The sequence below is a fragment of the Pleurodeles waltl genome, chromosome 6 (genome assembly GCF_031143425.1).
Source record: "Pleurodeles waltl isolate 20211129_DDA chromosome 6, aPleWal1.hap1.20221129, whole genome shotgun sequence".
Classification (NCBI taxonomy): Eukaryota; Metazoa; Chordata; class Amphibia; order Caudata; family Salamandridae; genus Pleurodeles; species Pleurodeles waltl.
Window position 1 is genome coordinate 410,902,985 of NC_090445.1, and position 25,224 is coordinate 410,928,208.

General features: G+C 44.2%; 1 protein-coding gene across 2 annotated transcripts in view; it reads left to right on the forward strand.

The window, feature by feature from the left end:
* Positions 1 to 25,224, forward strand: part of EPS8L3 (EPS8 signaling adaptor L3) — a 187,055-nt gene that overhangs the window by 117,154 nt on the left and 44,677 nt on the right. For both annotated transcript variants that reach the window (XM_069238344.1, XM_069238345.1), the window contains 3 exons: positions 7,166 to 7,280; positions 9,989 to 10,056; positions 15,854 to 15,928. In XM_069238344.1, coding sequence (XP_069094445.1) covers positions 7,166 to 7,280; positions 9,989 to 10,056; positions 15,854 to 15,928 — 258 coding nt within the window. The remainder of the gene's footprint in view (positions 1 to 7,165; positions 7,281 to 9,988; positions 10,057 to 15,853; positions 15,929 to 25,224) is intronic.

Sequence of the window (25,224 nt, forward strand, 5' to 3'; positions counted from 1 at the left end):
ATAGCAGGTTAGCAACTTACAGACACTGCCACTCTTGAACCTGCTTGGAGTCAGACCGCTGTCCTTCACTTATTTCACCCATGCTCTAACCCACCACTGCCATGCCCGAAACTAATACTAGTGGCTTACAGATGTTTCAGCTGCTTTCTCTATCTCATTTGATCCGTCACGCCATATGCACCGGCAGTGGCACTACTGGGAACACCCAGAGGGCTCACTGTGACCACTGTGATGGAGTTAACTGCCTGGCACGAGGCAGGATGTGGTATGATGGGAGATCTTTACAGCAAATGCACCCTTCTCCCCTATGAGTCCTTAATGGCTGACAAAGACTTCAGACATTTCCTTGTATATAACTCCCTAGTTGGTGAACTAGGACATGGATGGGGAGGCATGTCATCCACACCCAAAATGCATCTCACTATGTAATACCTACATGTGATGGGCATGGGTCGTCACCTCACGCGTTGGCTGACAGACTCGTTATGAAACCATACTCCGACATCACTCACATCTCTTCGCCAACAGTGGGAGATGGACCAAACACGACAGGAATGGGCTACACTGCTAGGAAGTCCAACATATGTACCCCAAAATGCCAGGTTTCGACTTATACAATATTACATATTACACAGAGCATACTTGACCCCTGCTAAAATCAGCCGATATTTTCACAGAAGAGATGCAGCTTGGCCTCTGTGTCACCATGCGCATACTGACCTCCTCCACATGTTGTGGGCCTGTCCCTCCCTACAACACTATTGGCACAGAGTCACACAACTTTTATCCACATGTACAGGGAGACCTGTGCTGCATAACTGGAAACAATGCTTCCTGGTCTTCTTTGAAGGGACATAAAACATAGAGCCACTGCCCGGTTCTTGGATCTGGGATTTCTGGTGGCTAAATGCCTCATTACTCACTGGCTGGAATCTCTACCTGGGCTCTGGCTGAGACTGTGGCACTCTATAGGGAAGGTAATTTGGGATTCTGAAAAATACCCCATTTCAGCTCATTGGGACACTACCTTGAACGATCTCCACACCCTCATACAACACGCTGATGTAGCGTCCTACGACAACATAAGCACTGAAATGAATTTGGGTGGAACTCCGCATCACACTTAAACACCTGGTAATCTTCTTATTATGGGTAATTTTGCAGTATCATGTGTCAATCATACGGTATTAGTATGAATAACGGTTTGTTGATTCTCACCCCTGTTTTTCCTCCCCTTTTGACACCCCCTTACCACTGTTTCAAATTCTCATTATTAATGGTAAAAAAGAAAGACCGTTTATTGTCTGAATCATGTGTTACCAAATATCGGACAAAAGCATGGCAAATATGTAAATTGTGTGTCTTGCCCTGATTCACTAGACACAAGGACCAATGGATTTTGCACATTTGACATGACCACATACCTTATGCTAGATATAACTGTCCATAGAACACTGTTGTTCATAATCTACTCACAAATGCAATGTAAAACAGTCAAAATGGGGAGCACCCTGTCTTTCATTCCAGCATTTGTGAACCCAAGGCATCATGGTAAATGCAGTCATTAGCACAAATTTGAATAGAGTTTTGAAAGTTTTTCACCATAAGTTGGTGCGGCGAGTGCCGTATCTTCGGACACGTGTTTCTGGCTATTTGGCCGTCATCAACGAAGAGCAACGTGTAGCTTGCGGGGTTTCTTGAAATGCCACCTTAAAAGTATTCAAAGGTTTAAGTACCACTCAAGAAATTTTTTATGGTGAAAAACTTTCAAAACTCTATTCAAATTCGTGCTAATGACTGCATTTACCATGATGCCTTGGGGTCATAAATGCTGGAATGGAAGACAGGGTGCTCCCCGTTTTGACTGTTGTAATTAAGGCTCCTGTGAGCCTCTGAGCTGACGAGCTCGGGTGAAGCACCTGTGCGCCTTCTTGAGTGGTACTTAAACCTGTGAATACTTTCAAGGCGGCATTTCAAGCAACCCCGCCAGCTACACATTGCTCTTTGCTGATGACGGCCAAATAGCCAGAAACACGTGTCCGAAGATATGGCACTTGCCGCACCAACTTATGGTGAAAAACTTTCAAAACTCTATTCAAGTTCGTGCTAATGACTGCATTTACCATGATGCATTGGTGTCACAAATGCTGGAATGGAAGACAGGGTGCTCCCCGTTTTGACTGTTGTAATTAAGGCTCCCGTGAGCCTCTGAGCTGACGAGCTCGGGTGAAGCACCTGTGCTCCTTCTTGAGTGGTACTTAAACCTGTGAATACTTTCAAGGCGGCATTTCAAGCAACCCCGCCAGCTACACGTTTCTCTTCGTTGATGATGGCCAAATAGCCAGAAACACGTGTCCGAAGATATGGCACTCGCCGCACCAACTTATGGTGAAAAACTTTCAAAACTCGAATCAAATTCGTGCTAATGACTGCATTTACCATGATGCCTTGGGGTCACAAATGCTGGAATGGAAGACAGGGTGCTCCCTGTTTTGACTGTTGTAATTAAGGCTCCGGAGAGCCTCTGAGCTGACGAGCTCGGGTGAAGCACCTGTGCGCCTTCTTGAGTGGTACTTAAACCTGTGAATACTTTCAAGGCGGCATTTCAAGCAACCCCGCCAGCTACACGTTGCTCTTCGCTGATGACGGCCAAATAGCCAGAAACACGTGTCCGAAGATATGGCACTTGCCGCACCAACTTATGGTGAAAAACTTTCAAAACTCTATTCAAATTTGTGCTAATGACTGCATTTACCATGATGCCTTGGGGTCACAAATGCTGGAATGGAAGACAGGGGGACTGTCACAAATGCAATGTACCTCTTTCATGTATGGTTATATGCTTTAAAAAGTGATGAAAATCTCAATTAACAGATTAAACAAAAAATTAGGAGAACCGTGTCAACTATTGAATGAATATGTTACTGTAGTTGTTCCCCAAAACTAGGGCATCTTGCTGCTGGATTTGATAAATATCCAATAAATAGAAAGAAATTACAAATTTTGAAAAAAATGGTTGCGGGTCGACCATAAATTTAGGAATGGACAACTAGAATTGCAAAGTGTCAAAACAGTAATTACACAGAGAAACCCGTTTCAAAAAGAACTTGTGGACTTGCATAATTAATTGTATTGAAACCATACAATGTAGCAAGTCATCACATGGTGCATAATAAAAGGCAGCAATTAAACAGTAGGCCAAATACAGACTATACACATTTGTCCAGAACAAGAATCTCCAATGTTCAGACTCAGTACAACTCATAGGTATTTATTGTTCGTACGGCCTAAGATGACCACAAGGATTTGACCCAGGGTGGCTTGAGGGTCATCATCAGTGAGAGATTATAAAAGCCAGAAGAGGAAATCTGAAAAATTGGAGGACCAGGATTTAGAATTAAGAGTAAGGGAAGGAGGGCCAATTACTCAGAGTCACAACTGAGTTAGTTGTATACTTACAAATCATGGTCCAGGGAAAACATATATAAGAAAAGAAGTTAATCTCAGAATTAATCTTATTGGAAGGGGAGGGATAAAAGTGAAACTGAATCTCATGCAGCCTGAGGGAATGTGAAGCTCTGGTGTTCCAACACAGACTGTGGCAAATGTATTAGTTACCTGGTGCCACATATACTAAGCAAATTTACAAGCATTGGCATAGCCAATAGGTCTCGCATTTGGGACCTTATAAGTGTTTAGCCATGCAGGACATTATCCTGGGTGCTGTGCAGCTAGGCATTGAAGAGCTATACAATTACTACACGCTGGGTCATGCAGTCTGAGTCAGGCATACATGCTTGCATCAGGAAACCTGTAGGGACACATTACACGACTTTTTAACACACAGACAGAAGTGCCTCGATGCAAGTTAACAGCACTATAAAATTCTGTGTGTGGCCATCTTGAAGCTGTTACCTTGATAATGTTATGCAAAATGGAGTGTGTACCATTACTGCGTAGCAAAAAGCAACAAGAGGAACCAGTCCTTTAAACTGGAAGAACCCGTGACTGAGGAGTGAAGAAGTTAGACAATGTCCAAATTAACAATGCAGTACGTTTTCCTTCCAAAGATTCCCAGAGTAGTTACTACGCAGAATCTTTCCAAGTCCGAAAATGTATGCGAACCACTTGCTATCAGACACCAATAGGGAGACAACTAGTCTTTTTGGAAAGGACAACACAGATGATTGCATTGCACCGCAAAGCCAATCAGGCCTGTTTTTCAGCCTTTGTGGCCCTCAAGCAGCCTTCTCCCGTACTGCTGAGTCCCGACTGGCTTGAACCCTTACTAAGGAAACCAGAAATGAGTCATAAAAAATTAGAGAGAGGAAAAATACGAATAAGCTATCCACGTTTATGCCAAACAAACGCAACTGGGATAGACTGATAACATCATGAACATACATGGCGTGGTCAATCGTAGAGTGACACACACTTCCAATGGCAAGACTGAGGAGTGTAGAATTGGGGAGACAAGGCGCCAAGAGTGACTGATCCCCAGTGTATTACTAGAGCGTTTGCTGCAAGTTGATGTGAGAGGAATTGTGCTGGGCAGGAGAATAGCCCTATAAAACAAGTCCCCACTAATATATACAGGGCTAGTTTAAAAAGAAAATAGTAACATTACATACCTTGCCTTCTCTTAGGATCATCATTGCCTCAGCACATATTGCTAGGCTTCTGTAAGTAATGTGAAAAAAGCAGACAGTTTCTTGCAGTGACAGTCAGGACACAACACAAGGAGCAGGGATTGAAAGTCCACACAGCTCTTGACCGCTCCCTGCGGCCAGTTACTAGTGCATCACCAGAACCTATGATCTTCCTGCTTCCGTTTCTGTGCCTTGCAGGCAGAGTGACTCTCTGGCGGCCTTCCTCACCGGCTCCTTGGTGCACACATTAACGGCTGCCTGCATTCTTTCTAAATTAGCATTGTATACCTGCCCAATGGCCGCTCATGCTGACGAAAGCAGCCACATGCTGAAATACCCACAAAGTAAGATGCAAATAAACCGTGCCCACAAGCAAGAAAAGTCGTACCGATCGAAAACCGGAAATGTAAACCTTCCTTGTTGAATCATACAAATATGGCAGTCAAAGAAGTCAAATGCATAAAGAAGCTTAAACACCCTCTGCATGCTTCGCAAGATCTTCAGATGGATCCCCACCGAAACCAGAAAGGCGGTCACCCACGCCATCGTCAGCAGCAGACTGGACTACGGCAACGCGCGCTACGCCGGAACCATGGCCAAGTTCCAGAAGAAACTACAACGTATACAGAATGCGTCTGCACGCCTCATCCTCAACATCCCACGCCGCGACCACATCTCAGCCCACCTCAGAGACCTACACTGGCTTCCTGTCAACAAGAGGATCACCTTCAAACTCCTCATCCACGCTCACAAAGCTCTCCACAACGTGGGCCCTGGCTACCTCAATGAGCGACTCACCTTCCACACTCCCATCGCCAACTCCGCTCTGCCAACCTCGCCCTCGCCACCGTCCCTCGCATCCATTGAACTACAGCCAGTGGCAGATCCTTTTCCCACCTCGCCGCCAAGTTCTAGAACACCCTCCCCATCCACCTACGACAGACCCAAGACCTCCTGACCTTCACGAAACGCCTCAAGACCTGGTTATTCGAGCAGTAGCAATCCTGCCCACCGCCCCCCATCAGCGCCTTGAGACCTTAGCGGGTGAGTAGTGCGCTTTACAAATGACTGATTGATTGATTGAAATAGTGAATTGCTGTATCACAAGACAAACAGTCCGATGTGTGCTAGAAAAGGGAGCTTTGTTATGTAGCCCTAAATACTGGTTAAATCGGTAACAAAAACAATAGTTACAACTAGTTAATTGAGCCATGGGAAATTGTCTTAACCACTGTAACCACAGCAAATTTGAAAATTAGCATAGGGGAAAATTCTTGCACCAAAATACCAAGTGATCACGTTTTTTTTTGGCGAAGACAAATCATTGTTCAGGTGCAATTATACAGAGGAAGATAAGCAGTCCAATCACATTGTGCACTTGAAAGCAGGCAATTTTCTCAGGTCCGGACATACATCTTAATCCTGTAATTGCTTGGCATCCGCCCTAGTGGGTTGTAAATGTATTTTTGGGTTTTGTTTTTACAACGCCCTTGGCATACGAGACCAAATGGCGACATGCAAAAAACACGCAAGTGTGTGCTTTAACTTCGATAAACATAACGGGATTAGTTGATTACACCGGCATCTCTGCCTGATCCAACTAGCTGTGTACACACTTTCCTCCCAGAGCTTCTTTGAAACGTTTGGCAATCGCGTAAACCTTTAACTAGGCACAGGAGAGTTAGAAAGGCAGTCCTCTCAATTGTACAACAAAACACTACATCAAACACTTTTTTGTTTGAAAATGCACCTTAAAAAGTAACGAAGACATAAAATGCGGACAAAAAATGCTTCAAGAGGTGCAAATCCACCTAAGCTTTCCAACTGTTTAAATTGTGCAATCTTGTGGTACTTTGGTACCGATATCATACGGGTTTTTTTGGCATCAGCAAAGATCTTATTACTATATCAAACTATAAAATCACTTTAACCGTTGTTTTTTTTCAGTGAATTTATATGTATATGTATTATTTATGGCTAAATGTCATTTTCAGCAAAACATGCACCTCTGTTTTGAACGTTTCCTGCCAAGACTTTCCAAATGACCCCCTCAGTCCAATATATGTTAATACCAGTTATTGTAGACCAGTATTTCTGATATCAGAGGAGAGAACCCTCGGTAAATCTTTGACAAATTGAGAGTTATACATCAGACTGCTACTAGGGTGAGCAGTGCTGAGGGTGGTGATGTGGAGTGGGTTGTTGGCTTACTGATGGAGCTGCTTCTGGGTGTCTGACCGAAGTGGGTGGCGACCGTCTTTCTGCTGAGATGTTTGCTTGCAAAGAGCTGTGCAGTCTGCAAGTGTCTTAAAATGATACCTGACTTAGTTAAGGTTACACTATGTTTAATAAATAAATCACTTGTTGGTTCCCCCTATGTGTGCTTGTGTGTATTTTTTGTGGATGTTCACAAAGAAGGGTCGGGGGTGTAACACACAGTATACTTTGGTATCTTGGCTGTCCAAGCATGAATTTATGCCAGGTCTGAACCTTTTACTTTGTCATTTCGGAAACAGGAAATCCTGAACCACGTCCTGGGTGACATTGAACTCTTTTTGACGAATCTAAAGCAAGTGACGGGCTCAAACTCTACCAATGGCACAAAGAAAACGAAGAAAAAGAAGAAAAATGGTAAAGATGCCACACCATTGTCTTTTGATGTGTTACAAGTATGCATGCAAATACACTTAGTGCTCTCCTGGTGGCAGAATTCATAAGGTAAAAAGGTCCGCCAACAAGGAAGAGCTAAATGAAATGGTCCAATAAGTATAACATGGAATCCATAAAACACAGGAGGTGGCGAGGTGAAATGTGGGGAGAATACAGGAGAATACTAAAAACGTATGACAAAGGCAAAAGCTTGAGTGTGTTAGGGCTGGGGCCACATTCTACTCCCTGTGGGAATCCTAAATCAGGATATACATTTTTATGTTATGTCGTGTCATGTGTAGTTATGTTATGACTATTTGTAGAGAACGCTAGTCACCCTGGAGGGAATCCATGTGCCTGGAGGGTATCTAGGCACTAATTGCTGCATCCACAGTTTTCCTAAAACGTCATCATTCTAGTTTTTGCTCTTCGGAATGGGGGAAAACGAGTGATATTAGCAAGTTATGTCCCATTCGGGGATGCAGAACTCAGAGGGGTGTGTTAATACTGCACCTAGTAAATACCACACCCTCTGGTATAAGTATTTCCTGGGAGCTGTATTACCACACCATAGTCACAGGGATGGTGGAGTAAGGCCTTCAGTGGAAAGGGGGAGTACAAGAGAAGAGAGAAGGAAGTGGAAGAAAACAAGGAAAAGGTTGCTTTTTACCGAGTGCTTTTGTTTTGTTCAGTATCTGAATGGCCCTTTAATTTGCACTGGAATTTATAGAGCGCTTCCATATAGTGCCTATGAAGAAGGTCCACAAATTAGGGCAATAATGAAGCTACAAAACTTTGTATCCACTGATGAGGCACGGGTATTGCTAGCAGAATGTATTCAGAACATCTTGACCGCAGGGTGCCCAGAACATACTACTTATAAACTTCTCTTGTACTTTTGGGAAGGGTGTGCTATGAAGCAATGGCATCAGAAGTTGAGGCATGTATGTCAGAATATCAGTAACAAAAAATATCGTCTGACATAAATGAGGCCAAAGAAGATTTAGGTTGCAATATTTTGGTAGCATACCGAAGTTGGGAGCGAATGTAATAGAAGATGGAGCGTTTGTAAGAATATCAATCAAGTAATGCTGGTCAACACTGTGGGTTTGGGCTTTGTCCTCAATGGTTTTTATAAGCTTCACAGAGAAATTTGCATTTGTGTTGAGGCAAACTTGTACTTTCAAAGCAGTTTGTAGTACCAAAGAATTTATATTGCCCAGGCCCGAACTTTGAAAGATAATTGGTCTTGCCCTTCTAATGCCACAACATTTTCACGGAGTCGAAGAATGTACCACATGTTTCAATTGTCCATAGGGTATATTGCTAAACAGCACTTACAGGTTCAGCCATCACACAGCAGAGCTGTCTTCTCAAGTACCACATCACGTGATATACTAAGATACTTGTCCCTTTTCACAAACCTTACAGGCAGTGCTTCAGATAGTGACATAAAGGTGCATGCACGCACTGTCCCAGAAGTCCTGTTTGCTACTGAGATGTAACCGCAGTCCCCCATTAAAAGGGATGCGGCCCTCCGGAAGAGTGCCGCTACCCTCTCTTTGAAATTAAAGGCAAGGAGGTCCTCGAACCTGAAATGACCTTCCCTTTTCAAGCACTGCTTCCAGGCTCAGGCTTCACATAGCAGTACAACGGTGTCACCCATTTCTTGCCACTTGGAAGGTGGAGCTATCAACATACATGCCTTAGCTTTAGACAGAGGAGCTATGTCTCAGGTGAGAAAGAACTGAATTGGCTTCTCCAGTAGACAGCAGAGCTGTTTCTGAGACTACACAGAATGTGCATATCGTGTGTGCGAAAGCAGAGCTACCCCTCACCTGATGATGGCAGAAATGTTCTGACATAGGAAGGCGGACTAATCTCACAGGCAGAGATATTTCAGGCTGCGCAGATCTGATCGCCTGAGGCTGTAGGACAACACAGATGGGCCTCAGGTTACCTTGCTCCGACAGCAGGACTGAATACACATAATATGAGCTACCAAGTTAGCAGGGTAGGATCGCATACAGACACAAGCCGGGTCCTCCTCGCTCGGGGCCTCCCCTTTGTCTTCCTCTTCCCACCCCAGACTGCTCTTTCTTTGATGAATGCTCACTCAGTGATCTTCAGCACTCGGAGGCTACGCGTGTTATTTTGAAAGCGTCTCTTAGTTTTATTTATGTAATAAATGTGGTTGCTGCATCCTGCACTAACACTACTTTTTTATGTGGAAGCTTCGGTTGAGAGCCATTCATTTGTGTCCCTCACCCACCCCTATCTTTACAAGATAAATGCAGACGTTTTCTTGTAACGTCACCCCCCTTCGGCACACCCTTAATGCACGCACACTCGGCTCCCAGCAGTATGACAATGGTCTGTGGTTATAAGTTCTAATCATTGAAAGACGTCCGGGTGCACTAGCACAGGCAGTCCGCGAGCAGACCGTTCGCCCCGTCGCAAAGTACTCGTTAAATCCTGAACACGTACTGTCCGGCCCCGGGCCCTGGCCCGGGGGACAGCTATGGAAGCCAAGGTCACGGGCAGTTGTCTCAAAGTGTAAAGGTGGCACAACCCGAAGTGGTTAACATGATAGGGAGTCTATGACGGGAAGTACATGGGAAATGTGGCTTTATTACAGAATTTTCTATTTTATTTTAAACTGTTTTGTTTTGTTCCTTCTTGTTTTCAAGCGCCGCTGCCTCCTGACTACGAGTATACTGACACGTTACAGAAAATCAAATATGCCTTCAACCTGTTGGTATGTGCGTCAGAAGGGGGTAGGGAGGGAGTGGGGGGAGGAGACAAAGGCACACTGGCGGAAGTGGTTTGAGGATGGGGCCTGTTTATAGTCCGAGGGCTCATGGGCCGGCGGGGGCATCAGGCAAGAGTGCTGCTCTGGTGTCCCACCTATTGATTGGCGCCTGGGGAGTGCCAGGCGCAGGGAAAGGAAGACAGTCTAAGCCATTGGCTGAGGTTGAGTGGGGGCGTTGCTGGATTGGAGGTGAAGAAGGCCTCGGCTGTTGGTTAACGTCTGCGCCATAGATGTGTGAGCTCAGGGGACGTGAGGTGTGGATTGTAATGATGCTCCATGTTAGCTGTTTTGTGCCGAAAGCTGATTTTTTCATCGCCTGACAATCTTAGCTGCAAGTTTCATTTAAAGACTATGTGGTACAAGGGAAGTGCCAGAGTGAACGAGGTGCTAAGACACTGATTACAAGTAAAGGCGCTGTTTATCGCACCTTGCAAATAACAATACCCTGGGGTTTGTTATTTATCGGGTGCAAAAATTGCACATGTTATGAGTTATTGGGGAAGAACATAAGGAATTTGGGGCCAGATGTAGCAAAGGATTTGCGCCTCGCAAACGGCGAAAATCGCCATTTGCGAGGCGCAAATGCCTCTTTGCTATGCAGAAATGCATTTTGCGAGTCGGAACCGACTCGTAAAAATGCATTTCCGACTCGCAAATAGGAAGGGGTGTTCCCTTCCTATTTGCGAGTGTACGCGGTCGCAAATCGTATCGCAGTTACCATCCACTTCAAGTAGATGGTAACCCACTCGCAAATTGGAAGGGGTCCCCATGGGACCCCTTCCACTTTGTGAATGGACCCACAAATATTTTTTCAGGGCAGGGAGTGGTCCCAGGGACCACTCCCTGCCCTGAAAAAAACCCGAAACTAAAGGTTTAGTTTTTTTTTTTTAAGTGCAGCTCGTTTTCCTTTAAGGAAAACGGGCAACACTTAAAAAAAAAAAACTGCTTTATTTAAAGCAGTCACGAACACGGAGGTCTGCTGACTACAGCAGGCCTCCATGTTTGCGAGTGCCTATACTCGCTATGGGGCCGCAATTTGCAACCCACCTCATGAATATTCATGAGGTGGGTCATTGCGACCCCATAGCGAGTTGCAGTCGGTGTCTGAGACACGGTACTGCATACCAATTTGCGAGGTGCAAATTGCGAGTCGCATGGACTCGCACTTTGCACCTCGCAAATTTTTACGTTGCTACATCTGGCCCATGGTGTTTAACAGACCAAACTCAGCATGGTATGGTAAAAACAGTACACATAATTACAGGATGCGTAAAATACCTCAGCATTCGTTAAACTTGCAGATACGGAACAAAGGGAAACCGTACAGTAATTACTGTATCATGCCGATTTTGGTTCGGTAAACACCAAAATCTGCATAGTATGCCTCAGAAATTCGTCCTAGGTGCTATTTATCATGCCCAATAAATACCAAACCCCATAGCACCTATACTTGTAATCAGGACTTTAGTGAGGTGAGTGGATTTTGAAGTTAGCTACAAGTTACTGTTCTATCAGGTTCCATGGGGACAGGGATGTGATGGGTTCCATAATTATACGTGTAGCTCGATGGCCAGGGGCGTGGATGAGTGCTGATTCCTGTAAGTGGTTGCTGATGCAGGGTTGTATACATGAAGTCATGAACTGGATCATATGGATGTTGGTAGGTGATGGGCAGGTGTATGTGTGTATCTGTGTGGGCACAGTGGGTGCAGGAAGGTATTGGTTCTAACACATATATGTGGAATTTCATTCCTATAAGTGTAGTGGGCCCAAATAGGAGGAAGGAACTTATAGAGTCAAGTACAGTCTTTATTAGATAGGTACTGGTTTCCAAATGTGTAGGTGTTTGTGGATCACATGGGTAAAGTAGATCATGGGTACTCGCAAACATTTTCCCAGGGGCCAAAACGTTAGGTCTGTGATGAGACTGGGGGCCACATTGATGCCAGCAGGGCTGCGGTCGGAGGTTTTGGGAGGCGGGCGGCATTCAAGGTGGATATAGAAAAAGCAAAGCATATGCATTTAGTGGCTGAACTGCACACTGTGAAACCAGAAAATCTGGTATTAATTCCAGATTCCCCACTTATCCAAATTGTTTGACCGTAAGTAATTGCTTTAGTTCACTTTCCCTCCTTTTTCTTCACTATCGCATACAGGAGGACTTCATCATCTATGACTTCAGGTTGTGCACTGTACAAAACCTTCTTCTGTGTTTTATTTAATAAACTATAATGTTATTCATGTATAAGAATAACCCAGGCCACCCAAATAGTGCCAATAGCAATTGACTTGCCTTTTAGTTCACTATTGTGGCATTTTTGTCAGGGTTGGGGTAGGAGTGAGTGTTTCTAAGTTCATGCTTAAAAACTGACAATTAAAAAAAAAATACCCCCTTGTTGGAAAATGGGTTATTGGTAAGGGCAGGTAGGTACCTACAATTAGCAATAGGCCACTAACCTCCACTTAGGTCCAGTTAGGTCTCAGTAAATTAAACCCAGCTCAACCCTTGGTAGCTTGGCAATGAGCGGCAAGGCTTAACTTAGGAGACAGAGTGTAAAGCATTAAAATATCACAAAACAGTAATTAAATAAAACACAGGAAACAGTTTAAAAATCCAAAACCAATTTATAAAAAATAGATTATATTTTTATCTTTAAAATGACACAAAAACAAATAAAATCGGATAAGGGGAACCAGAGAAATGAATTTTTAAAGAATTATTGTTTTTTTAGCACCTAGAAACAAAAAGCGGCAATCGGGTCATCTGGTTGCACCTCGACCGGGGCAAAGTAAAAGTTTAAGGCGACCGCGATGGAGCCCGGCTCGGCTACAGCCCGCGGGAGGCCTCGGTCAAAAGTTTACCTTCGTGCTTAGTCGTTTTTCTGAAGATTTTCTTCAGCGGGACAAACCTGCTAGTCCAATCCGACCTCCTGGAATCCTTCTCCGGATACGCGTCGCGGGAATCCTCAGAGGAGATTTTTACCTTCGGACTTAGTCGTTTTTTTGAGGTGAAAATCCTTCGACCGGGGTAAACCTGGATCTTGATCCGACGTCCTTGGAGCCCTCCTCGGATACGCTGGCTGGGAGGTCCCGGTCAAGTTTGTACGTTCGGACTTAGTCTCTTTTTTGGAGATTTTCTTCACTTCGACGAGCCCGCAAATCAGGGTGGGTCGCGGTTGAGGTAAGCCGGCTAAAGTTGCCGCGGCGGGTCGGTCCCTCTATGGAGCTTTTTTTCAAAAGTTCTCCAAACTTCTCCCAAATTCTGGGTTTTCTCCCAGATGTTCTTTTAAGGTTCTTTTGGGGTCCACAGCTCACCCCAAGGGTCCAGAAGCTCTGAGATGATCCTTGGGGGTGTGGACTACAACTCCCAGAATGCACCTTGCCGAAACTCCTTTTTGGCCACTGGGCAGTGGTCAGCTGGTTGATTTCTTCAGGAGTTGGTGCAGGGGACTCTGGTTAGCAATTTTTCACCTGTAGCAAACAGGGAGTCCCTCCTTGAACCAGTTGAAGCCAGGCAAAGCCCTTCTTGTGGTGAAGCCCAAGTGTGCAGCTGGTGCAGTCCTTCTGAGTGCAGGTTCCAGGTGCAGGCAGTGGTCCAGCAGGGCAGTCCTTCTTCTCCTTTGGTTCTTCCTTGTTGGAATCTGATGGGGATCTGAGATGTGGGTGCAGGTCTGCCAGTTTTATCCTTGCTCCTGGGTGAAAAACAGGGGGGTCCTGATTCTCCAATCAGGCGCAGGGTCCTTCCCCCTGTGATGACCACTTCCTGGGAAGCGTGGCAAAAATCAATCCCAGGAGGCAACATTCTTCAAAAATCCATCATGGCTGAAAATGATTTTTGGAGGTTACATCTGGCTGAGCCCACCCACTGGTGTGGCTAAAAATCATAAACACACCCCTCTCCTAATCTAATCAAGGGGGCACCTACTTGTCTGGGGTTGCACGGATGTGGGGGTGTTGCTGGGTTGCTCCAAATGTCCTTCTCTGCCTTTGAAGACCAGTTTGGCAGCCCTCCCCCTTCCTGCCTCACCATCTGCTGAGGGGAGATTCCCTCCCACAGGCACATCTCTTTGTGTGAAGCCAGGCCACTTCATACCTCATCAAGGCAGCCTGGCCAGGCTGCCAGAGGCTGGCCAATCAGAGCACAGCAGCAAAAACAATGCAGGGCTGAAATTGGCAACTTTTCAGGTAAAGTTTAAAACTGTTTACCTGAACAAGTTATATTAAATCCCACAACTGGAAGTTGTGGGATTTATTATAACAATTAATTTGATACTAAACTCTTTGTATCTGTCATTTAAGGGGACTTTTAACATTAAAATAAAGACTCCCCATTCTAGCCTATGAAGGCCATTCACTACAATGAGGGAAAAACGAATTTGGCTATTTTTACCTCACCAGGGCTTATAAAACTACTTTTATAAGGTCCCTGCTTATAGTTACATAGCACACAGTCCTAGGGGCACATAGGGCACACCTTAGGGGTGACTTATATGTAAAAATAAGGTATTTTAAGACTTTGGAACTACTTTTAGTTCCAAAGTCGAATTTGCATATAACTTTAATTTAAAAGCAGCCAGCAACGCAGGCCTGCCTTTAAAATGACAATGGGCACCTCAGCAGTGCACCTATGGGTGCACTACCTATGCTGTGGTCCCTAAACCTACATGCCCTACCATATACCAGGGACTTATAGGTAGGTTAACTTAGCCAATTATAATTAGCCTAATTTGCATATCCACTTTACACAGAGCACTGGCCCTGGAACTGGTAGGCAGTACCCAGGGCACAGCCAAGAGTCAGTAACCACCAGTACCAGTCCAAAAAGTGTGGGGGTGACCAGGGCAAAAAGGAGGACTTTCCTAAACCCCTCAATGCACAATCTGATGTATTAAAGTGAAATGGTTCTGCATGTTAATGAAAACATTTTTTGAATTCTGAAGACTTTGTCATATTTTACACGCTGCAAGATGTCTTAAGTTAAGAGGTACAGGACACCCTAGTTACTTCCTTCTTTAACTTCAATGAACTTTTAGATTATGTGGCTGTTTATTTGACATCTTTTTGATGTTAATGCTGAGTCGAGTAGACCACAGACCCAGCGCCTCATGTAAAAATCAGGAGGGCTGCATGCCAGTGGTTTCAAACTTGTTTGTGTCTGTTATGCAACTGGATACCTGGCCCGATGGTTGCTTGGTCTGTATTGGGCCTCATTGGCACAGGTGGGCCCTAGGTTGAATAAATGCAAATAAGTGATATGTCACATTGGGGTTGAGACCTGTCGGTATTTGTTTTGGGTCCTGTCTGTGAAGGTGGTTGCTTGTTTAATTGGGTGTTGCAGTGTGGGTGTATGCTGAATTTCACAAGTGTAGATGGGATGTTTCATGGTTTCAGGAGGGTGGTAGATTAGACAGGTGCTGAGACAGACGCCTGGGTCTGTTTGGAGTCTCACAGTTTCTGTAGTTTCTAGGTCTAGCAGGTTCTAGGTGAGTGCTTGGTTATGTGTGATGGGTCACACAGGTGCACCACAGTGCAAGTCAGATGGATCCTTTGTCTACTATACATGTGAGATATTGCTGGGTCACAGGGGTTGAGAACATTGTTGAGTCCCATGAGCATGACTGAGTTGCCTGTCCCATAAGAGTGTTTGTACCAAAATGCTGGTGGGTTTTGGCTTCCATCGGCGCAAGCTGGTGTCATTACCCAGAGAGCTCCTGATGTTAACCCTTTGTGTTGTACCTTTCAGGGTAAAATTGACACTGGAATCCAGCAGCCAAGTGCCCCAGACTTGGTGCACATCATCTTCCAGACGCTGACCTCCGTGAGTAGTAGCATTTGTGGGTCATTTATTTATTCATTTAGTTCAATTTGTAATAAAGTGCTACAAACCACCAACATAGAGTGAGCACTCTATTATGGCACTTTAACATAACATGCATTGGTGGCTCTCGCAGGGCAGCACCTACAACACATGTTGCACCAGTTCATGGCAGAGCACTTCAAAGAGGTGTTGTAGTCACAGCAGCTAAAGCATGGCAAATTCTAGCCCGAAGAGGAGAATTCCTTTACTCCTCCCTAACTACCTGAGTGTTCATTATCCTAGATGATCACCTAATCTTAGAATGTTAAGATACTGGATGAGGTGGTCTCTCCCACATAATGTGGTATGGTTCCTCATCAAACACCTCATTCCACCCACGTGGCAAATTTGTACTATCAGAGTGGGCTCAACCTCACGACTGTTAAGATATAGTAGTCTTCTGCATAATGCTTCAGGGATACACTTATTTCTAAAAATACCTTAAGGCATACCTCAAGGATAACCATTATTAGGTGGTAACCTAGGTATAAATAAAGATACTAATAAATCAGGGGTGGTGACTCCTATAGTCACAGACCTATTTGTGTATCAAATCACTTGGGTAGTTAGAAAGGAGAGAGAGCCTCGCTTCAGTGAAACACAACTTTATGTGTTTTTCACTGTCAGGATATGTAAAACTTAAAAAACACACGTCCTACCATTTAAATACCATGCTCCTTGCCCTACAAGACTTTAAGGCCCAACTTAGGGGTGACCTATAATAAATACTAAAAGGAAGTTTTAGGGCTGGCAAAAGGTTTATTTTGCCAGGTCGAAGTGGCAGCTTATAACTGCACTACAGGCTGTAGTGGCAGGCTGTAGACATGTTTTTCAGGGCTATTTTAGTGTGTGGTGCAATGAGTGCTGCATTCCACTTATAACATTTAATTTACTGCACCTAGGTGCATGAAGTACCATTTCAAAGAGATTTGTAAGCAAATTAATTGTGCCAATTAGTTGTATACCAGTGTTACCATGTTTAAAGGAGAGAACACATAGGCCCATATTTATAGCCGGTTTGCTTTGAATTAGTGTAATTTCTTTTAATGCTAATTCAGCGCAAACCTAACTCCATATTTATACTTTGGCACTAGACACATCTAGCGCCAAAGTAATGGAGTTAATGTCATTTTCTGGACGTGAAAACCTACCTTGCGTCAATGAGATGCAAGGTAGGCGTTGCCATGCAGAAAATGACGATATGGCCTTAACGTCATATTTATCCCACATGCTAAATTCAAGCACAGGGGGACGGGGGCCTCAAATAATGTCGCTAGGCTTGCTTAGCGCCATTATTTAACGCCTGGGTATGGGCAGATGTTAGGGGACCTGTAGGCATATTTCCATGGTTGGAGACAATGGAAAGTGCCCACAGGTGCCCTTCCCTGGCCCCAGGGACACCCCCACCCACTATGAAGGGACACTGCAGGATGGGGGCCTCATCCCAGGTAAGTCAAGGTAAGTATTTTATTTTTATTTTTATACCCACTCAGGGACCCTGACTTGGTAAATGGTGTTAGTCTGCTTAGAGGCATTTTTTTGTCTCTAAACAGTGTTGCTCCATAATCTGGCACACAACCTCCAGTTCCCCCTACGCCTCCCCCACCCATTTAGCGTCATCTACAATGACGCTAACCGGGCATTACCTCCGGCTAGCGCCATTCCATAAATATGGCGCCCGCTAATGCAGTTTTGCGTGTAAAAGTATAAATATGGGCCTTAGACTTTACCAATGTTGAGCGGGGTAATGTGCACAGAGTTCAAAAGCCAACAAAAACGAGTTCAGCAAAATAGGGGAGTGAAGGCAAAACGTCTGGGGGAATACCACGAAAACTATGTCAGGTTTTACAAATAGTGCACGTTTCTCTCTCTCTCATAGAACAGTTACATATGAAGCATTATGAGGAGAAATGTCCCTTCTTCATAGAACAGGAACAGCAGAGCAGCAGCAGTGCAAGCTTATCCCTCACCAGATAGGTATTAATCAAGCTAGAGCAGTCTAAACTTTGCTTCCTTGCAGAAGAAGTGCAGCCCAGCAGCAGCTAAACATGTTCCACTTTCTTAAAGAAGACAACCTCAGTGCAAACTTCCCTTTCATGAAGAACTGAGCTAGTATGGTAGCAGTAGTTTAATCCATTAGCATTCAAGAACATCTTCATTTGAGGTGTGATTGGCGTGCAGCTTACACACAAATCGTTTGAGTAGGTGGTTAATCCACTGAGCTTAGTATATAGGTTGATGAGCAAGTGACAATGCAAGTGCTACCACCAATCTCGTTTAAGTGACATTTTTTGTCAGTACACTTGCTGTCACTCCTTTTTAAGCCTCCTCCCTTTGCTCGTGATTCTGTCAGTGATGTTTCAGTGACATTCAGTAAGTCCTGCTGCAGTCACTCAGAGAGCTACTGTAACTTTTTGTTATTGTATCCTACAGTGTTACTGCTGTCAATTCCTATAGATCCTACCCTACCTATAGGCACACTGGTACCTAGTAGAGCCATTTAAAGACAAAATGCAAAAATAAAATGCTGCTATTATGTTCAAAACCTACTTTATCCCTTGTGGTCTTTATAGCCACCTTTCTTTATTAGATAACCCACTTTATCCATTCACTCCTCAACTACCTTTTTTCTGTCTTGTCCTCTTTTGCTTCCTCTAGTGTTCGCCATTCAGCTTTCACTTCTCTCTCTTTTCAGTCTCTTCTCATTTTCCTTTTATGACACATTTGTTTGTCTTCTCATCTTCTTCTCTTGCCCCTCCTCCTTCAAACTCTTTCTCTCGCTCTCTCTTCTATCTTAACCTGCCCTATTGCACATACTTTGCAACACTCCTCTTATTTTCCCCACTTGTTGACTCATCTATTTCTCACCTGCTGGTCCTCTTCCCTCTGCTCACATACTCCTGTTCTACTACTTCTCCATCACCTAAGCAGATACACAGACTTTGACATTCTGGTTTAAGAGTTCATTTCTGTGTACTACACCCTCCAGCAATGGTACTACATTTGCTGCTTTTACTGAAGGCATCTGCTCATTTTGGCAGCCTGAGCACTCGTCTAGCATTCTCTTCCCAAACTATTGCCTGGCCTACACACTGTCCTCTACTTTTCAAATTTTCTCACTTGGTCCTTTTTCTATCTTTCATTCCCTTCTTAAATTTCACACTTTCCCCTTTCTCACCACCTCCTCTTTCTGACTGTCATTTACAATCTTCTCCACCCTCACATCTCATGCGCCTCATTCAGACACCTTGTTTCTCTTTAACATCTGGCATCTGCTCTATCCTGCCATCCCAGTGTTCCTCTAGATCACTACACACACAGACTGCTCTCTTCCTAACATGTCACTATCTTCTCTCGTATCTTCCTTTTTCACAACTTTCTTTCACATTTGTTCTTCTTGTCTTCTCAAAACCTGTTCTCTGCAAGATCCTCCTGTTTATCTCATCTACACTGTGCTCAGGGGCATAATTTCAGATGGGTGTTTGGGATGTTACAGCTCCCAAATAAATACATGCGTGACAGTTGGGTCTGGGAGCCATGAGATTGGTCTGCTACATCTGTGTTTGATTTCCTCATTGTTCTGACTTCACGAAGAGGTTTTATCCTGTTCTTTTTCAGATGATGAGCTTAATTATACATAGTGACTTTATTAGCAATTAGTAAATTTGCACCCATATAAATAATCCTTGAATGAAAGCAAATTTACCATGTTTTGGAATTCACAAACATTGGCAGTAATAAGATTGGAAAGCTGAAACATTCTCAGGTTTCCAGGCATACTACTGGCAATCAAACACCATAAAGTTAATGGGATGAATGCATCAAAATAGTCTAAAAACTGGCAATCGCTCAGGGTAGCACTCTAAATCATCTTTTTTAAACCCCTGTACCACTCTAGACAGAGGGCCTGATTTAGAGTTTGGAGAATGGAGTAGAGGCAGACAAGGTAGCAGAGGACTTTACGTCAGCCCTCCTCCTTGTACTCTGCCCACAATATTTAGAGGTGTCCACCAGAAGTCCAAACATCTCTAGGCACTTTAAAAAAAACGCCATCATGGCTGTTCCTGTTGGTGTAAGAAATGTTTGACGGCCGGCTCCTTAAACATGACGGACGACTGTTAAACGTTTCCTAAGTTTTTTATTTTTCAAAAACGAAATCGTGAAGCAGGAGTTTGGTTTTGAAAAATAAAAACTAGTGACCTCTATAAAATGGCACGTATTTTCCATGGTGTGGGAGGCACTGATCGACCCCCAAGTTAGAATGTGATCATACCAAAAGAGGCACTTTCTTACAGTATTCAATTGTACATGATTAATAGATCTGAAAAGTGAGTGGAAGTGTTCTCTGGTGACATACCTTTGCTTTTCACCTTGTTCTTCTAACTGTGAATTATGTTACCTAGAAGATAGTGTGGAAAGTAGCTCTCAGTTTTGTTTGTGATGGGTCAGCACTTAAGACAAGTTTTGCCTTTTGCACCATTCTGATCAGTATCAAACATGATTACCTATATAAAATGTTATGAGCTAATGAAATTGCTGACCAGCTTTGTCATTATGCTCACAAAAGATAATAGAACCTATTTTGCACTGGACTCTTTTTATGGTAATCGAAGACCACGACTATTCAAGTCATTTAGGACGACTTATGTTTTTCTAATTTTTAGTTTTTTTTACACTGTTGATCATTAGGGTGTTACCTCTAGCAACTAAGATAAGTATTTTAAGCTGTGTGACACCAGTTGTTTTATGGTTAATAAAGAAAAACGAAAATAAACATATTTTTAGTGGCCAGATTCTTAATAGGCCATGCAAGTGTATGGTCTGCTACCACCTTGAAGCCGCCATCATAAGCAGGCACTGCTTATTGTTCTATGCAATGCATGACTGGCATGTGTTGACAGAGTAGCCTGTAGCAACATATACTTTGTAACTACTGCTTTGTAACCTTATTTGTCATAGTTTTACTTGCCACGCCTACAATCTCCATATACGTAATTTTGCAAATTACATGATTGTGGCATGTCACGCACTTTTCTGCTTCAGTGGACTATTTTGAGCAGAAAATGTCTTGCAGAAAATATATAGCGTAAGACATTTTCTCATCAAGTCAGCTGCATTGCCAATATATCGAGTGATTTTTGAACAAACGGTATGCCCTAACGTTCAGTTTTCACTTGATTTTCACCAAAATGTACTTTGTGAAATTTGCAAGAAAAGGATCATGCACTTTCACACACTCCTAATGATTGCACAATAATGTGACAAAATGGTCTTTAGCAGGCATGCATTGTCAAGCCATGCTTTTGTTTACTTTACTGCCATAAGAAGTCTGATTATCGACAAAGGCCTAAAAGTGACACTAATAGGGTGTTTCCACCATCTGAAAACTGTTGCTGAACCAATCACTAAATGTCAGGATTGTTATGTCTTGAGGGAGTTAACCACACAAGGATGATACAGGTGATGCTTAGGCACACAGGGTATCCTCTCTATTGACAAGTTAGGCTTTTAGATACATATGTCTGGCGTCGCAGAGCCATCCTCTCTCTTTCACCTGAACACCTGCCATATATTTCTTCTTGGATGTTAAGCTAAGGAAAAGGAGCATATAGAAATTCTGCAATGGAATGCCAAATCGAGGTTCCCTGGTGACTGCTGTCCAAACAAGTTAGTCCCTCATCCGGCCTCTTTATGACATAATTGTTCAATGACAGTCTTGTTTCCCGGAAAGATGTCCAATGACTGAAAGTGCAGAGTGGTGTCACGAATGCAAAAAAAATCTTACCCCACACAAATACCAGTGTATTATCCTCCTTCCAGCTCTAGGCAGGATCCTGGAGAAATATGTGGCTAATCCGTTGACAACATTGTTGGCGGATGCCAATTTAATGGATCATTGGCAGGTAGGATTTCACCCAGATCTGGGATGAAAATCACCTTGACAACTGCCCATGATGCACACAGACTGTCCTGGATGAAGATGACAGCAGGAGCGATGGTCTTGGATCTGTGCCACATTTGACAACGTTGACAATGCACTATTGTTGCAAAGGCTAAATGAGATTGTCATAAAAGGGCCAATGCTGGATTGGTTTATCTCATTCTTGAACTGCATTATTGAAACAGGTGCATATTACATCTAAATCCCTTGGCCTTATAAAACTGAAGCACACTAACAACAGGTCACCTACATTCTATACCCCCCCCCTGCCCTTACGAATGCCAAACTCCTCTGCACTATTTGACCTTTCTAAACTTCTCCTAACCCTTAACCTAGATCTTTCAACATCTGACTATTCAGAGTTCCTACAGCGTCTTTTAATATCCTATGTCCCTTATTGATTCGGCTATGGCACCTAACAAAAACTTTAATTCAAAACATGCCCATTTATAGGCCAACTGCCACTCAGGAACAAAACCTGCCCTGCTTTTTCTGACTCCTCCCCTTACAAGGGCCACTTCCTTCAACCACCCACTTTCAATGTCTTGGCCAAAACCTACCTTAACTGCAACACGTACAATTTCATCCTGAAGCGTGACAAGTGTACCCCTTCACCATGGAAATACTACACAGCGTCATATCTCAGTTCTGAGTGGTTGACACTGCCCATGCCTTCATTCCTGCAGAAAAAGTGCCTCTCTCTGTTCATCCTCCTCCTCACCTTATCTATGGCTGAGGTCCTCTTTTTCCCTCCAAGTTCACCTCAAGACAAATTCCTTTAATATAACATGACATCCTGCCCTAGTTGTTTGATTTCCCTGAAATCTTTTTTCATCTCTTTCAGTAGAGCTAATCCCTTACAGACCACCATGTCATTCTCGCCTAAATTGATAATCAGCACATCTGGGCATCTATCTCTCCTTAACAAAGAATTCAAACAATGCAACAACTCCCCCTAGCGCATGCAGCCTTTACCACACCATGTAACTTTGAACAAACTGCTGTCAAAACGGAGGTTTGTGCTGTGGCCTCTCTGCACCTTGTGCCATCCTGCCCATTTTACAAACGAATATCCCACAATCCAGATAGAAAGATCAGCAAACTCTGAGCCTGTCACAGCACCTGAAACAACAACAAATGTGAGAAACACAAAATACTACATGCCATCCAAATTCTCCCCCTTTATCCTCACATATCTTCTGAAGCAATCAGAGGACCACCCCCACAGACCCATCCCCATCTCGCTGCCTCTGTGACCACCCCAATTCAGAAGGAGTGAGTACCATATTCTTCTGGAGGTTCCTCATAACTAACCAATGCTTTCCTCAAAACCGCTAGTATTAAAATGGATTCACCCCTGCCCTGTTCTTGTGAACAAAAACCCCTCCACTGACAACCCCTGTACTGCCCCATAGCCTTTCGCTCCACTGAACAGGGCACAAATTCACAGCCAGGTATCCTTGCAGGACTACCGTCTTACCTATAGATCTCTGATCTGTCTTAGACCTTCTTAAGCATAGCTCCTGTCTCCCCCTCTTTTTCTCAACATCCACCCATGACAAGCCCTTGCTGCCCCTTACCCAGAAAGCCCCGAAAAACATCCACAACATCAACGTGGCAAACAAAACATGTTCCCCCTCACCATTAGAGATCGACAGCAAAGCCTCTGTTACCTTGCCAAATAAATTCCTCGTCAGCGTTTTCCTCTTCGCACCCCCTTGCCCCTTCTTTCTAGCCCACCCCTAAAGCATTCTCCTTCCCAATTCCCCCGGCTGATGGGGCATAGCCCCACAAACGTTTTCCTATGAAAGCAATGCCTGCTAACTTCCCGTAACCCTGGATAAACACCTTTCAATCAGTGATAGGATAAACTGAACCACGTCATCAGCCGTGCGCCAGCCCTCAGGTCTTAACTGCACACCATTGCCCCATAACACCTCCCATGCCTGTTCACAAGAACGCCAGGTGGACACCGCCAATGACCCTGCCACCAGTTGGAACAACCTTTGTCACCTACATCCCACAGCTCTGCCAGCAGTGGCGTCTTGTCACTGTCCGCCTCCATACCCACCCCATGGATCCTCTCCCACAATGAACGAGACAAAGCGTGCGCAATGTCATTGTCTGCCCCTGGTACATGTTGTGCTTTGAACAAGATATCATACCTCAAGCATGTAATCACAAAAACCTGTAACAACTTAAGCACCTGTACATCCTTGGCTGACTGCCTGTTAATGATGTGAACCACTGCCATGTTGTCCATTCTAAATATTACCTTCCTGTGAGCCAGCTCCTGACCCCAGAGCATTACTGCCACTACCAGGGGAAAAAACTTCCAAAATGCGATGCTCCTGCCTTTGTGCTTCCAACACTCAGGCCATTCTTCCACACACCACCTTCCTTGCTAGTACAAGCCGAACCCCATACCCCCAGCTGCATCGGAATACATCTGGACATTCCACTCAGACTCCATTGGATTCTCTATTGGGATACCATTGAAACCTTCCAGATACCTATGCCACATTCTCAAGTCCTCCCTTGCCCCGCCAACAACCTCAGATGATGATGGGGTTGTGAAAGGCCCACCAGTGATAATCCTAGTCTCCTACAAAAGGTCCTGCCTGCTCTGAGTACCTGACACGCAAAGTTCAAATGCCCAAGCAATCCCTGAACCTCCTTCACTGTCACTTTGTCTTTTGCCAACATAGTATCCAACAGCAATTGCATATTCATTCTCTCATCAACTGGCAACCATGCTTACAGTGTTGTTGAATCCAGTTCAGTGCCCAAGAAGGATCTCACTGTGCTAGGTCCTATGTTTTTTTCCTGCGCCATCAGCACCCCCAAGGTCCTCCATGAGCTCTTGGAAACTTGCCAGCAGCTGCTGACATTAACCTACATAGAAGAAATCATTGAGGTAATGAATCACTAATGTGTGCCCCATGTACCATGTGAAAAGCCAATGCAATAAATCAAACAATGCTCATGAGATCGATCACCCCACCGGCTATGGTTGTCCTTGAACCAATGGCAGGCAAACTGTATGCCTAGCTACTGAAAATCCTCCAGGTGTACTGGCAGCAGCCAAAATGCAGACTTGATGTCGCTCTTTGCCATGTGTGCTCTCTTACCCATCGATTCCACCAATGACATAGCCAGTTCCATGGATGAATATGAGACCAAAGCCACATCCACTGCAATGAAGTAAATAACTGAATTCCCTTCAGGCCATGACAGATGTTGTATGAGTCTAAACTGACCCTCCTCCTTTTTGGGAACTACATCAATGGGCGGGACAATCAGGTTCTCAAGTGGC